At 41.8% G+C, this 15,239-nt stretch overlaps 3 protein-coding genes across 4 annotated transcripts; all 3 read right to left on the bottom strand.

Annotated features, from left to right (window-relative positions):
* Nucleotides 1-353: 353 nt before the first annotated feature.
* LOC117835140 (uncharacterized) lies at nt 354-2,530 on the bottom strand. Its single transcript, XM_034714516.2, has 5 exons — nt 2,315-2,530; nt 2,149-2,199; nt 1,987-2,046; nt 687-758; nt 354-606 (listed from the first exon to the last, which is right to left on the bottom strand). Exons 1-5 carry the CDS (start codon nt 2,430-2,432, stop codon nt 569-571), a joined length of 339 nt encoding a protein of 112 aa, XP_034570407.1. The 5' UTR covers nt 2,433-2,530; the 3' UTR covers nt 354-568.
* A 478-nt stretch (nt 2,531-3,008) lies between these two features.
* On the bottom strand, nt 3,009-9,114 carry LOC117835113 (inorganic pyrophosphatase TTM1). 2 transcript variants are annotated; one of them, XM_034714487.1, is made up of 12 exons: nt 8,840-9,113; nt 7,836-8,203; nt 7,414-7,528; nt 7,130-7,325; nt 6,899-7,012; nt 6,530-6,703; nt 5,841-6,035; nt 5,581-5,703; nt 5,375-5,487; nt 5,142-5,262; nt 4,774-5,034; nt 3,009-3,617 (listed from the first exon to the last, which is right to left on the bottom strand). In XM_034714487.1, exons 2-12 carry the CDS (start codon nt 8,170-8,172, stop codon nt 3,408-3,410), a joined length of 1,959 nt encoding a protein of 652 aa, XP_034570378.1. In that variant the 5' UTR covers nt 8,173-8,203; nt 8,840-9,113; the 3' UTR covers nt 3,009-3,407. The 2 variants fall into 2 exon arrangements, with proteins under 2 accessions (XP_034570378.1, XP_034570386.1); XM_034714495.2 differs by having other exon boundaries at nt 3,421-3,617; nt 4,887-5,034; nt 8,840-9,114.
* Nucleotides 9,115-10,148: 1,034 nt separating this feature from the next.
* On the bottom strand, nt 10,149-14,563 carry LOC117835130 (carbamoyl phosphate synthase small chain, chloroplastic). Its single transcript, XM_034714506.2, has 11 exons — nt 14,301-14,563; nt 14,058-14,100; nt 13,784-13,910; nt 12,861-12,949; nt 12,727-12,787; nt 12,572-12,639; nt 12,335-12,463; nt 11,592-11,698; nt 11,152-11,499; nt 10,473-10,638; nt 10,149-10,364 (listed from the first exon to the last, which is right to left on the bottom strand). Exons 1-11 carry the CDS (start codon nt 14,457-14,459, stop codon nt 10,321-10,323), a joined length of 1,341 nt encoding a protein of 446 aa, XP_034570397.1. The 5' UTR covers nt 14,460-14,563; the 3' UTR covers nt 10,149-10,320.
* Between the last annotated feature and the right edge of the window lie 676 nt (nt 14,564-15,239).

The raw sequence follows: 15,239 nt of genomic DNA, 5'->3' as shown, positions 1-15,239 counted from the left end.
CGTGTCGAACCGTATATATTCATCGCAGTTATAACTGCATTCTCTTGGATGGAATAAAAAAAATAATGCAACAGCTCATTTGATCCAGCTTATAATCGCATAATCGTCGCCAGCGAAGACTCTTTTGGACAATGATTGAAATAGCAAAACAAATGCGTGCCAGTTTAGCGTCAGAACCAGTTTGATTTGCTGAAGATGGAGATCGGAAATTTACGCAGGCCCGGTGCTTCATCTAGTCAAATAGTGGAATTTCGCTGCAAATTTCTCTCTAAAGTTGATACCATTTCATTGTGTAGCTCAAACATCGCAAATTCGTATGCAGATAAAGGGAACAGGAGAACCACACATTGCTATACACACCAAATGCTACTTAATTTCTGCAAACAGAGACATCCCTCTACAACTTAAAGCGAGGAAAGAGTTGCTGAACAGTGCCTTAAGGACGGTTTAAACCAAAATTCGAGCTTCAGAAACATTAACCATCCATAGCCTTCTTCAGAATCATCAGTTACGACTACTGCTAAACTACTTGAAACATGAAGCAGCTTCATGCCAAAGCCGCTACTATCTAGTGACCATACTTCTGGAACTCCCACTCGCTGTTGTCTGCATACAAGGTGAGACAAGGTGGACCAGGCATCAGTAACAATCAGATTGATCAAAAGAGAATTGACAGGGATACTGACCTAGAGGGCACACTTGACGGGTCTTGAGCCAACGACTGATGCAGTGGAAGTGGAATGCATGGTTGCAAACTCCTGATAACACAAACATATTTATCAGTTTTTTGGAAATCAAGTGACTCTGTTAAGAATTAAAACTTTCAATACTGCGCAAAATACAATGCAAGCTTAGTAAATCCACAATCAGAATCAGCCTGGGAATCCAATTAACAAACAAGTGATAAGATTGAGGAGAGAAATATCACAGTACACACATAATCACAAAAGTCCAGCTACCGCCCAGATTTTGCTGCAGTTGAGGAAGACACAAAAAAAACGTTTGGTCACATAGAGTGGCCTTGTTTTCTTGAGGAAAACTAAGATTACAATGCATACTTAAACATGTAGCTAGATAAGATCAGCCAAAGCATCCAAAATACATCACTACTTTATCAAAAAGGGATCCTGTAATTCATGATCAACACAAGTGATGCAAAATGCAAAGACTAGCACAAAATTAGAGCTGTCCAAAATTAAGAGGTAACATGCAAAAGATCACATATGAGCGTTTGACAATGATTTCCATCAATTTATGAATGATTTGTGTGACTTGGTAACACATAGCACCTAAAATTGAACTGGATTCCTGATGTGTGATATAACAGGACCTCCTAACGCTTCAGTCATTATACTAGAATGGCATGCAAGAACAATCTGATACAACACTCTGAATATTTTTGTTAGATTACACAGTTAAAGGTACAACTATACTAAAAGCATATAAATCATATCCATGTACTTATAACTGGCAAACTACGCATTACAACTGCTACTCAGTAACATCTGCTCTTATGCAACTAAAATTAGGTGTTCCAACCAGGATCCTGGCTCCAAGCAAAGTAAACCCCTTCAACACATCCCAGGACACCAAAGGTTGGAGACTAGGCAGAGATAACGTTCGGAGATTATAGTCAAAGGCTACACACTAGGTCAAACAAAAACCAACATGTAAACCAACGCTGATTTTAGCATGTAGATGTCTATCTGTACTTATAGTTCACTACTGTGTTTGACTTTGGCAACCAAAACCATCAGTGATAAATAAGATCAAACACTTGCCAGTTGCCAGTAGCAAACCCTTTCCAACTACTCCACCATGGGTCCCAAATAACACATCTAATTTCAAGCCACAACCATCACCAAATCTAGTAGCCACTGTAACGCTACTAGTCACCGCACCACAAAAGACTTCAAAGCGGCAAGTAAACCCTGCATTCGCTAGGGTAATAATGGGGGGAAAAGGGTAAGCAGATGGGAATCGTACCCCAAGCGACGGTGCACTCCTCGCTTGTGGCGCTCGCCTGGTTCGCCTGGCACTCGATGCCTGCATCACACGCAAACGCGAAATCCGACGCCATCGCGAGGTCAGATCAACAAGCAGAAAACCATAACAAACAAATCGAAGGGGGCGGAGCGGCGTGCTCACAGAGGTCCATGATGTGGTTGCGGCAGATGGCGCAGTTGTCCACCACGATGTCTGTGGGCGCGCACAGCGCAAACGAGGACGAAATCGAGTCAGATCGCACGAATTCAAGCGAAAAATAATTTTAAAAATCGAGAAGGGGAGAGGACATGTATCGATTCGTCCGTACCCCAGGCCCAGAGGGAGACGGCGTTCCACTTCTTGATGTCGAAGCGTTTGGCCTTCTTCCCCGCGGCAGCGGAGGAGCCCGCCGGGGTCGGGGCAACCGCGACGCCGCCCTTGTCCATCGCGAGAGCGGCGAGAAGAGGGGAACCAACCCTAGCTAGGATCACGCACGAGAGGGGCGGAGCGGAGAGGGGCGGCGGCACTTGACTTCCGGACGGACGTCACCGGATGCCACAGATTTATAATTGTGGTAGCGCATTGGGTTTGGACTTTGCAACAGGAAACGGACGGGCCGGTGCAATTTGCAGAGTGTGGGCCGTTCGGAAAGCCCAAAAGTACCCTTTCGCATTGGGCCGGGGTTATGTTTCCTTCTGCGACGACGCACCTTTTCCATTTATTACGGAGGGCAATTTTATTTTTGGGGGTTCAGCCGAAAACTTTTTTTTCTGGGTGAAGCAGCGCATCCGATGTCATCATCTAAAAGAAAAAGGGCAAAACGTGATGTTCTTTCCGTAATGCATAACGGATTATGTGTTTTTGGAGCTGAATTTGTGACTCATTAATGGTTACATGCCAGCTTGTGTAGCTCGTTTCAGAATGAGGAGAGGCAACGCCTCATTAAAGCGTCCTGTTTGAATACAGGTGCGACTTGTGACCAGGCGAACTTGGTGAGCCAGAAAACATGAGACACACAACAATTTCCAGCAAGATTTTCTCATAATTTCATCGACATTATCTGAGGATTATTAATCTATTATCATCTCCAAAATTTATTGATACTGGGGACAGCCAGTATCCGTTACAGAAAAGTATATGCCTCTGGTACACCATTTTTGTGAGTAATTCTCTCAAAAACGAAGGCTTTGTTGATTGTGATGGTATATGACTTTATCTTAGGACCTTGTAAGCTGTTAGATATGGTCTTCCTGCTGTAAGCGTTTGTGGGTTGTCTATCTTTAGCTTGCAGGAGAGAACATCAGTATGGAATCTGAACTCTGGGGTATGTATTGCAGATCAGTTGTGATGGTTGGCTTCCTCCTGAACTTCACCAACCGATGGTAAGCCTCAGAGCACATGTTTGGGCTGATTCATTTTGGTCAGCCCCGGCTGAGACCTTTAAACATGAAGTACCCAACACTGGCTACTGTCAGGCAAATAAGTGGGCAGATGACTGAGTCAATATCCAGCACTCCGTTCCTGCTGGCGGCATTTGCTTGTCGCGTTAAGACCAAATGCTCATGAAGCAGGTTAGTCAGATTGTCAAGCTGATGTATAACTTGGCGCTGACCTCTTGATATGTTCATAATCTGCTTAGGAAACAAAGCATCAAACATGAAATTCAAGTCAAGATATGTACAAATGAAGTGTTATAATAAGATACTAAATAGAATTTCACAACATATTGAATAACCAAAAAACTTGCTTATACCATTAAAATTTAGCAAAGTCAAGAGTACCATATTCATTCAGCCTAGGCTTTGCACAATACATATCTAAGATGAAGAAGAAAAATCGAGTTCAAGAGTCCTGTCATGAAGAAGCTTTGCCACAGGAACATTTTATGCCAGATTTTTTATTTTCTGAAGAGAAGGTATGGGATTGTTAACCTGCAATTCAGCTGAATGTTGCAGAAGGTGCACATGAGTTCAATTAGTTATATGGTACTCCCTCCGTTCAAAAATGTAAGAAGTCAAATTTCTCTAACTTTGACCAAACTTATTGAAAAATACAGCAACATCCACAACATCAAATTAGTTATATCAAATAAATCTTGTTAATGCAAATATCTATAATCTGGTCAAAGTAAAAAAAAAAGTTTGACTTAGGCCAAAATTTAAATGTCTTACATTTTGGAACAGAGGCAGTATTTGTTGAAACCATGTGACATTTGGTTACTTTTTTTGGGGGGCGTTGACATTTGGTTCCTTCAATTTTGTCAGTTTGTGCATGAATACTAAAAGTACATCTTGTTGAAACCATGTGACATTTGGTTCCTTCAGTTTTGTCAATTTGTGCATGAATACTAATGGTGCATCAAACTAACTTATGAAACCATGCAATTATTCACACTCGATATGTGGTTTTTCCAATCTAAATATGATTTGATATTTCATAGATATATAGTAACATTGTTTTTGGACATCGCTAAGACGCTAACTATATTGTGACACTACTTGTACTAGAAAAGGAGCTGAATTACTTGATTTTCTTTTTATTTGTTTTGGACTAGATAAACTCAAACATGATCGAATTTGTGACCCACATGTCTACTCTATTTGAGGAAATCCATGACAACCCCTGATCACTGCTATTTTTATCAAATTGTTATGGCCTGTCTTTGAGGTCTCAAAAATTCCCTTTGAACTCTTGAGCTATTAAATAAACTGGTATTAAAACAATGTTAACAGTACTAATACATCTAATTCCAACAAGCTATGAAAAATATAGGGAGGGGAGGGAGACCTCTTCTATCATAGGGGAATCCTTTGCAAGTTGGTTTGACGATGAAGAATGAGGTATCAGAGTACCATTGCCTAACTGAGAAACAAAGAGATTCGTAGGTGTGGAACCATTACAAGCATCGTTTGGAAGAGCCAAATTCTGTTGACTGGGTAGATGTTTCTTCACTGTAAGCTTTGAATTAAGTTCTTCAACTCGAGAGGTAAACTCGTCCATCCTTTCATTCAATGTTGATATCTGCTCAGAAAGCTGGGTGATTGCACCCTATGAAATACAAGTGGAAACAAGAACATTTGCACATCAGTGTTCCATATGTCAAATATAGGCTTTGGATTACCACGTTTAGTTATATATCTCTTTACAAAACTCACCTGGTTGATGGCAGGAGGTTCAGGGGCTCGTCCTCCACCAAACCTCCTGTTGCTATCTGTCAGTTTACTCAATTTCACTATATTTTTGTCTCCATGCGTTGAATATGAATGAGATAGACCACTGGACAATAATGACAAAAAAAAATCAGCTAACTTTATTCAGGTTCCAAAGTTAATATTTAACTTTACAGGAGCAACCGTTTAAAATGGAAACAGGTATGTTATTAAGAAACCTCTTCATAAGTTTGTTTCTTCTATCCGCAGAAACACGGGAAAAGGCTTCCTTTGGACTTGAGACCAGCTCATCATCAATGCTGAGCTTTGTCTTCAAATCCTCTGGTAATGCCTGCATATCAGTCAGACCCAACCGATGACTAAGCAATACAACTAGAAGTAATGCTAATATGTTGTGTAAGCGCATAACTAATCAAATGCATACCATAACATCGTTTATCAATTTCTCTAGCTGAATTTGCTCAATATATGTGCGTGGTATATAAGAACCATCCAAACCTAACTGCTCTGCTACATATTTAACATAAAGCCGATCTCTTCCTTGCACCTAAAAAAAAGAAGCAAGGTTATTAAACAGTTGTTGAGATACAAAAAGTAAAGAATTAGATAGTACTTAAGAACTCGAGATGTGAACAATAACACTGAGAGAAACTACAGCAACCAAACGGCAAAGATTATGCTCACTTGTATATACTGCCGGTTAAGTTGCTCCAGCCAGTCAATTTTAATAGTTGCCTTGCCATCAGAAAAAACACGACTGCTTCTCTTCAGTATAGCTGCAATAGTATATCCCAATGCCATCAAACCACCAAGAAGACGTACACTGACTTCAAAAGTGATCCTTGGTGATATAATAAAAGGATTGTCGGTCACCCATTCCTTCAAGTACAAAAAGAACACAAGGGGGTAAGTGAAAACCAGGGCTGACAGCAAAGGTTTGTTCATCGCACTTAGTTACAGGAATCCAGGAACAAATACATGTGAAAAAGCCAAAGAGGGTAGAACAAAGCCAACTGCGTAGAAGACTGAGAAAAGTGTTCAGTTCAGCAGTTCTAGTAAATATAGAAAGAGACATACAATTAAGAGTCTTACTGCAATGAGAAACTGAACTGAACTAAAGTTCCATGTTTTAGCAAATTAAAGATTCCTGGGCGTATGTGTATGGAATAAATTACATGGAAGCTAAAGAATGGTCTTAATCAAAAGAACCTTACAATACTAGCAATCTAGCATTAGAACATGAACAACCAACAATGTCCTTCAAAAATATAATATGCAGCCATTAAAGATAAACTGAAATTCCATTCACTAGAGAGAAAAAAACATAAAACTCAAATTTTATCGATGAGAGGAAAAACAAAAAACTGATATACCTCAAACATTAGATTATATTTCCCTTCCCTATTCCGCATTCTCAAATAAGATTGGCATGCTTCTGGGTCTTCACCAGGTGGAAGTAGATATATATCATAAGTTTCTTCGTTGCTTTCTGTATGATCATCACCAAGCACAGCCTTGATTTTCTCAGGTGTTAGAGACCTTGATGACTGCAAGTACAGACAGCCAATGGTAAGTTATACTGGCAAAATCATAAAAAAAAATTGTTGTTGAAACTATGTCGTTGGTGCACAATTCAACAATTTTCTATTAGTTGTTTAAGCTGTCTTGTGATCAGACGAGAACCAAGATTGCTAGGACATGGATGAAAAAAAAAAAGAAAACGAGATGTTATTAATGCATACCTTTAGAATGTACATGGGATTTTGGAACCCTGAGAATGGATTGAACTTGTTGATGATTTTAATATGTGCAGTCTCCAAATCTGGTTCAATGAAAGCCTTGTACATTGGATAAACCTGGAAATGCCATCTTTCATTAAACCACACCGATTGCAGTAAGAGGTAATTCACATGTTAACATGAACCATAAGACTGTTTATGAAATGTATAGCCAATTTGGAAAATTCAACCTACCGTTTCTGAGATCTGATGAATTATTTCTTCAGGCTCCTGGCCAGCTCGCTGTATGTCCCTTAAAACCCTCTTCACCAGGTCAAAATGAACACCACCAGTGACAGAAACACGCAAGTCCATAAATGGCCGTAACTTCTCACTCAGTGCATATATACCTTCGATAATAACAATCCGGGAGCTAGGGGCATCAACTGTTCTGTTGCACATAAGAAATGGTAATCTTAGAAATGAATAACAAAATATGGACCTAAGCTTTATGCTGAAAGATGGCAGCGATTATTTACCTATACCCAGTCCGGCAGCTCGCCTTAAAATCGTATATTGGAACTTGAACTGACCTTCCTTCCTTGAGACCATGAATGTTTTCCAACAGTGTGTCATAGTCTGTTAGACGTGGATCTGAGCAAGTTTGAATATGCGAAAATATCAATTTCTGTGGTTGGAAAACTTATCACCTTAGAGAATGCAGCTTGCAATAATCTCATACTAACATTGCATCATAAAGCATATAGGATAATAATTATCACATTATTAATGCAGAGGTATGCAGTTTCCAAGTGACCAGATGTGTAGACACACTGCTCAGATATATGTGACATCAACTATCTTCCATTAGTTTTTCAGAAATTTTGTTGTTGTGAAGGAAGTGGCATACATATTAATAAACAATAGGACAAGATGCAAAGTGCTTGGTGATTAGGACTACCATCAAAATTGCCATCAACTATGCGAGTTGCGTCATTGTAGTTGTCCATTGATATCACAGCAACATTAGGCATGAAATTGACGACCTTCTCAGTAAACACTGTCTTCCCAGCACCGGAGGGTCCGGCAACACCCACAAATATTATCCCTTCATTGTGCTGTACCAGAAGCTGGCAGGCGCGGATTACAACAAAGAAGCCTTTCTCAAAAGACAATGGATCGTGAAAGCGGACAATCTCATAGCGGTTTGAGTCCTTCCTTTTGACCAGTTGGACCTTGTCTCGCAGAAGGTTATACCGCCTCCTTGGCGAGTCAGCCAAGGAATCATGCTGCTCCATCCAAATGTTGTCTTCAAAATACAATTGTGGCCTGCACATCAGGTAGGAAGGAATATTAAAGAGATAATAGAGCTGTGGAAATTCAGTGCTACCTAAGAAACTCTAAACACAGATCGATTGGCTTCAGACTCAAAATTTGCTGAAACAACTGTTTTCCCGACCTCAGACATTGTACTTCCTACTCCCAAGCCCCCTTTTCCATATTTCTTTCACTGTTTTTCTTTCTCCAACTTTGTACCTTACTTTCTTGTAACTTTGTACTTGCACTTTACTTTTAACGCAAATTCTACAATGCAGGGAGAACGGCCGCCTATTCAATGAAGAACATTAATTGGGCTCCAATGAAGAACATTAATTATCAACAATCTTGATAAGACAGTGTAAGAAACGGCGGGCAATTTGGTTGAACACCCAAACTTTATAGAAAATTAACTGCACACGCCGCTTAAAATCAACGGACTCAACTGAGATCGATCTAGCCTCGCTGAAGAAAGCACCTGAACGAACTGAACCAGAACCGTGCATGGTAAATTAAACAAGCACCACACCATGCAGCGAGGAATCCCGCTAGTAACTGGAAGAGATTCGGAATTGATTGCTCGCTGCAGTTAAAACGATTCCCCAAGAACAACACCCGCTAAATCCAAGAAAGTTAGGGTTTCCTCACCCACGAGAGAAATCAATCACAATTCCCAGGCCCGGATGGATCACGCTAGTCCGAAACCGGCGGCCGGGGATTGGACAGGGAAGCGAGGACAACGACGGCCGCGAGCTGCAGAGAGTGTCTCTGGGTGGCGGCTACCCGTGCTTGGGTCGGTGCCTGGACTCTGGGGCGAGTTCGATCGGCGGCGCTGGCACGGCCGAATATGAGCACGACGGTGTGGGCAGAGGATGCTTCGAGGTTAGTGCCGACCTAGGGGCCGGGAAGGACGTGGCTAAGCCCAAAGGCCGATACTGAATTTATATACCATTATTGGAAATAATGACATGGTTTCCAACATAGTACTCCAGGCCGAGTAGCAATTGTAAAATTAAAGCGGAAAATAAAATTGAGTTATGATTGATTTGGAGTCAACCTACGAACACATTTGGACGAGACAAATTGATGGTGAAAACATAGTACAATGCGGTGGTCAAAGAATGATAATCGATGCATCGCAAAAACCAAAAGTGCACTGGCGTCTCGATTGTCATGTTTTTTCTACTCATTAATTTCTTCTTTCAATTGCCTTACTTTTTTTTTGTTTGCTTCTTTTCAGGTTACTGCTCTTTGATCTAATAAGATAAGCTTGCCTCACCCCACCAAGAATGATCGGAAAACCTGGAAGGCGGATTCTCTCGCGCACTCTTTTCTTAGAGAGTGATGGTGCTTACGACCTACAACCAAACACCTTGCAAAACGAGGAAAGGGACGGGTAGCGAGCTGCGGGAGGAGACACGCAGCAAATTCCCAAGTCGCGTGACCTCGACTAATTGCCGAAAACAGACGGTGATCGAAAAACAGACATCCCAACCCAACTCAAATGAATCTGGCAAACCCACCCAGCCACCTATCCACTGGCAGCGCCAACAGCTAAAAAAGAACCCTAACCCCTTTTCCCCTCCTCGTAGAGCCGTCAATCTGGTCAGATAGAGCATCTGAAAGTGCATTCCGGATAAACGAGAAAGTTTTCCATCATCGGCGTACGCGCGCACGCTGAAAGATCTTCGCGCCACTCACCAAAAGCTGGATGGTTTTCCATCATACATTTAAAAAAGTTGAAAGCAACGTTGTGCATATCTGATTAGCCTGGAAAAACAAAAGTATCCCTTGACCAGCCTCTATTACTCGCTGTCCGTTCTTTATCCCTACTGATGCTCGTCATCACCAGCTTTACTTGCCGGCAAGAAATTCGCAGGGCATTAGTGCACCGCTTCCGTACAGTTTTGATAGTATGAAGCATCTTTCTGCAGTAACAGGAAACTCAAGCAGGTGATTTCATGGTACAAAGTGCAGAGCATCTTATTCTCAAGTCCTTTCGACCCCCAAAAAATATTCAAGCACAAGAACATCTGAAAGACGGACACTACAGGTACAACAAATTCTTTTGAGCTTGGTGCAAGGGAGCACCAATATAATTATTGACCTTCTCATGTACTCTCCACTCCTCACAATCTGTTGCTCTTCATGAGCTCTATAAATTCACCAAAAGCTGTAAAGCACAAAAGGTGGATAATAAAGTCAGCTCAATCAAACTAAGATAGCAGTGAACTCCACAACATGTTGTACACAGAAGAGGCTAGTACTAAAAGAAATGTACCTGTGTCGGAGTCATGCGGCCCTGGTGACGACTCGGGATGGTACTGGAGAGACATCAGCTTCATCTTGGGGTACTGAAGGCCAGCACAGCTATTATCGTTGAGATTGATGTGAGTTACTTTCGCTCCTTCTGGAAGTGAATCTGGGTCAACTGCGTAGTTATGGTTCTGCAGGGAAACAAATTGTGGTTTAGGACAATGCAGAGCATGCAGACAGCTAGGAAGCATAACAAGTAATAAAAGGGATAAAGAATAGTCATTTCAGACTCTCATAGACACAGATTAAGGAAAGGTAACAGCACTGGCATGGATGCTACCATTCTACTAGGAGGTAAAACATGATTTTCTTGGTGGAGCAGCCAAGTCACTTTGATCAACATCAATTTTTATATCACAACTGATTTGTAATATTCAACCTTTTCATCTAGCAGGCTAGACTGGCAAAGTGGATACAACATGATTACCTAAAAAAATTTACAATTTTGTATGAAGAGTCTGGGCAGTTCAAATTTACTGAAGGAAAGCGTGAAAGAAGTGCAGCACCTCTCAACAAATAGGCAGGTCATACAACAGGAAACTAAGTGAGAGGATCAGTACTGTATCAGTCAAACAAAATTGGATGATTTTTAACAGACATGATTCATATCAGGCAGAAAAAAAAATCAAGATGTCGGAACAAACCTGTGCACTTATGTCTACACGTCCACTTCGGAGATCACAAACAGGGTGATTCCCCCCATGATGACCAAACTTCATTTTGAATGTCTTCCCACCAAGAGCCTGCCCAATCAATTGGTGGCCCATACATATGCCAAACACAGGAACCTTCCCAATTATTTCTTGTACTGTCTTCACAGCATAGGGAACTGCAGCTGGATCTCCTGGACCATTGCTAAAAAGAACACCATCAGGCTTCAACTTAAGTACCTCTGAAGCAGGCCAATTCGCTGGAACAACAGTTATCTTGCATCCATATGATGTCAAGCGTCTCATAATATTATGCTTGATTCCAAAATCATAAGCAACCACCTATATAGAAGAAAAGCAAGCCAACGTCAGTTGCAAGATATATTTTGATGAGCACAGGGAGCGAGGGAGCCAGGGAGGACGCCAATACTGACATGAAAAGTTTCACTCGACTGATCCTTCTTGAACTCCCATTCTGAATCTGTTTTGTCTGACCATTCATATGGAGCATCACATGTGACACCACTAATCAAATCAACTCCTGCATAATATTAACACAAAAGTTACTTCCATTACAACCAAGAGACAACAGCATAAACATCATTCAGAGGTCATTTGCAGCAATATAACAGAACAAGTACTGAAGAACTACCATTCCCATGTGCAACAAAACAATGCCAAGATGAACTAAGTCACTCAATTGAGACAGTAACAAATCTAAGTTGCTCCAACAGATTTAATAAAAGTTAAAACTTAAAAGCAGATATTTTTAGTTGCTCCCTTGCTCTTTTTCAACTCTTCTTTTCTGAAACATGCACTGAGATATTTGAAGTGATGAATTCATCGATGATATTCAATGGCACTCAGTTCCGACAAAGGTCAACAGATATTGTCTAGCAAAGGCCCTAAAAAAGATATTATGTAGCATTTTACCCAGCAATAGCTCAATACATTTTAAGGTAGTTTGTACTATATTATGTTGGGAAAGAGCAATATGTTATATACAAGCTAATCATTAGGCAGTCATTTAGGATCAGGTTTATCACTGGAGACTGATAATGAAGTATGTTGAAATTTTTAGAATCATACAGATAATCAAATATGGGGGGTTAAAAAAGGGGCAGGTTAGTTCCTGAAGGACTCAAGGACATCACTGCTTAAAGAAATCTTAACATACCAACAATTTTCCACTTCTGGGCCATTTCCAACAGCTCATCGTCCGTCCGAGATTGATCAGTACTCAGGACGCCAATAAGACTACCATCTTCTCTTAATCTCCGTGTTATGGCACGTGTATCCACGTCATCTGAAAAAAAGGGCAATCCAAGAAGAAGTTAGAGATCTATTTTATTTTACTTTTTGTGCGTGCATGTGGACTAGAGATAGAGAAGACATGTTAGCTTCTATTACTTACATATTCCCATAATGTTCCTCTTAATCAGATACTCTTCAAGTGTTTCTTTGCATCGCCAGTTGGAAGTACTACAAAAGAAATTAAAAGTTTAACAACAAGAAACTGGGGGAAGTTCTCTCAAGAGTATCAACTTATAATAAAACAGAAAAATTTACCATATGCTTAGATTTCTTATGATTAGGCCACCAAGGAAACATCTGCTCGATTCTTCATCATCTGCAAAAGCAATACAAGTTATTTCATGCTTAATTTTAGAACATCTTACATCTTTTAAGGAAGGGTAACAAACCGGGATTAACGCCAGTGTTTCCAATATGGGGATTGGTCATCAGGACAAATTGACCAGCATAGCTCGGGTCAGTCAAAATCTCCTGATAGCTGCAACCACGAATGACACATAAAGGACGATTCTTAGTCTAACATAAAATGGTGCTCGCATCACCAAGATAACCAAGGCTGCTGGGTCATGCATGAATTTAAAACAAACAATCACTCATGCTAGAGTAATACTGTGGCAAGACAGCCTTGCAGCATTCACAATGTAAAAATGAAAACTCTTGTGCGATAATACAAAGAAGTTTATTGAGGAATGGTAGCACTCTGAAATCTGAGTGCCAGATTAGTAGAATCCCTGGGTCAACCATCCAGACAAATATGCCTAGCTAAAATCATCTTCTGTGTATTTTCTAAAAGAACTTATCATCCTCAGTATATCGATGCCTGAGTAGCTCTACCAAATGTGATGAACAAAAGTACCATTCCCCGAATTATCTGGCCTCAAAAAGGCACATATTTTTTTTAATGTAAGGAATACCAGGATCCAGCAATTCATCCCTAATGGTTATGCCGCACCAAACTCCGATGTACTCTTAATATCGTAGAACTGAAAATTTCAAACAAAATGGATTGAAAAGAGGATGGAACAGGTTTTTTAATATTTCAGCTCATTTCTTTGATATAACAGTGACTAGGCTGCAACATATATGCAATACCCGTGCACCTATATGGCTATATGAGATAAGTTAGCTCTGGTAGGAGTAACTGTCAACTGACCCATCAAATATCTACTTAGTTTTTCAAGAAGTATCTACTACTTAACTTCCATCATGAGTAAACCGTCATCTTGACTGAGAAAACAAGCAGTAATCAACTAGGACATGCAAAACATGCCATCACTCAGACAAAAGTAAAAGCAAGTCCTAGAGGATTTACCCTGTCAATGACGTGTTGAAAACAACTTCACCAACTTGTGTTCCTGAAGCACCAAAAGACTTGGCCTTCCACGCAGAACCATCTTCCAGAACAAGGCGAGCATCACTCAGCTTCCATGGCCTTTCCACTGCACAAAAAAATTTCATAAGCAGCGACAAAGAAATCACCGAAGCCCAAAAATTGCGCCGTTACACAATTGATGAATAGTAATACAAAATCGTACGCGACGGGTACAAAACACGCTATCTGAATCGGCAAGCAAAGGACAACTCACCTCCATCATCCACCACGCTGGCACCCTGCACGCCACTGGCAACCTGCGTGGAAAAACACAAGTTAACTCAAGTCTATAGCGGACGAACGCATAGCCGATTCAGAATCCCACGTTGCCACGGGATTGGGATGACGGGACCACGGACGGTTTTACGGTAAGCACTGAACACGCCGAAACAAGTCAACGGCATTTAGAACCGCAGCGGTTAAAGCTGCAGAAGCGATAATATGGCCTCACGCTCACCTTAGCACGGACGGAGAGGGCGCGGCTCCCCCGCGGCCGAAGTCCCTCCGGAGGCGCCGCGACGGCGAGCGAGCTGGGGCTGCGGAGGGCGGCGCAGCGCGGCTTGGCGCCGGACAGGCACCGGGACGGCGCGGAAGCCGTGGCTGGAGTCGCCGCCATCAGACTACGCGGTGCGGATACGGAGTCGGGGGGTGCTTTGCTTTGGTCCGCGCCGCCTGACCGTGGTGTGTTCTCGCCCCCGCCGCCTTAGGTTTTGTTGGTGCGCTCTTTGACCCGCGGCGTCGGTTGACGGTCGGCCTCCGTGTACTATTACTACTCGCCTCGGACGGACTCGCGCTCCGCTGGCCGGAGATAGACATCTGTGGGCCCATGGGCGGATCCAAGGTTTCGGTCGCCCAGCCCACCGGGGTGTGGGTGTGGTGTAACGAAGGCCCAATTGTGAAGGCCCGGAGAGGTACCCGAACCGGAAGTGTGGGCCATGCGGCTGAAGCAGCGGGCGGGGCCGCATTCACACACACCACCAACCGCTGGCGGCTAGAGCGGGGGTGGGTGGGGGCTAGAGGCACAGACTGATTTTCCTCCTTCGAAAAGGACACTTAAATTATCCTATTTTGTACGATCTGACCATGGTCTTAGATGGCGTGCTGCGTTAGATGGTCTCACGTCATATCGACTTTTCTGGATATTTTTACTAGGCATAAATATATATGCATATCAAGGATAAATATATATGCAAGGTTATGTAACTAGAAAAATCAAAACAAATGGTAATTTGAGACGGGGGAGTATGAGACATCGAATATCCAGAGTGTCCACATCAAATTACCCAATGTACCTCTAAGCATACATAATTAAGCGTGCCTTCTCCATATTTACCATCAACACTTCCAGGTTAGTCATAACAAAATTCATCTATGCGATCATGAACCAAAATTTACC

This window comes from Setaria viridis, chromosome 1, assembly GCF_005286985.2.
Source record: "Setaria viridis chromosome 1, Setaria_viridis_v4.0, whole genome shotgun sequence".
NCBI classification, from domain to species: domain Eukaryota; kingdom Viridiplantae; phylum Streptophyta; class Magnoliopsida; order Poales; family Poaceae; genus Setaria; species Setaria viridis.
Note: the sequence above shows the minus strand (reverse complement) of the source record. Positions and strands in the feature narration are given on the sequence as shown.

What these genes read in the sequence shown, in the direction of transcription:
- LOC117835140 (XM_034714516.2), bottom strand. Translation starts at nt 2,432, where the DNA reads ATGGACAAGGGCGGCGTCGCGGTTGCCCCGACCCCGGCGGGCTCCTCC. An exon ending in CAACCACATCATGGACCTCT is followed by an intron (nt 2,047 to 2,148) that starts GTGAGCACGCCG and finishes CGTGTGATGCAG; the next exon opens with GCATCGAGTGCCAGGCGAAC. An exon ending in CCGTCAAGTGTGCCCTCTAG is followed by an intron (nt 607 to 686) that starts GTCAGTATCCCT and finishes CCTTGTATGCAG; the next exon opens with ACAACAGCGAGTGGGAGTTC.
- LOC117835113 (XM_034714487.1), bottom strand. Translation starts at nt 8,172, where the DNA reads ATGGAGCAGCATGATTCCTTGGCTGACTCGCCAAGGAGGCGGTATAAC. An exon ending in ATCCCATGTACATTCTAAAG is followed by an intron (nt 6,704 to 6,898) that starts GTATGCATTAAT and finishes CTGTACTTGCAG; the next exon opens with TCATCAAGGTCTCTAACACC. An exon ending in AACCTCCTGCCATCAACCAG is followed by an intron (nt 5,035 to 5,141) that starts GTGAGTTTTGTA and finishes TGTATTTCATAG; the next exon opens with GGTGCAATCACCCAGCTTTC.
- LOC117835130 (XM_034714506.2), bottom strand. Translation starts at nt 14,459, where the DNA reads ATGGCGGCGACTCCAGCCACGGCTTCCGCGCCGTCCCGGTGCCTGTCC. An exon ending in GAGGAACATTATGGGAATAT is followed by an intron (nt 12,464 to 12,571) that starts GTAAGTAATAGA and finishes CCTTTTTTTCAG; the next exon opens with ATGACGTGGATACACGTGCC. An exon ending in GTGTAGACATAAGTGCACAG is followed by an intron (nt 10,639 to 11,151) that starts GTTTGTTCCGAC and finishes GTTTCCCTGCAG; the next exon opens with AACCATAACTACGCAGTTGA.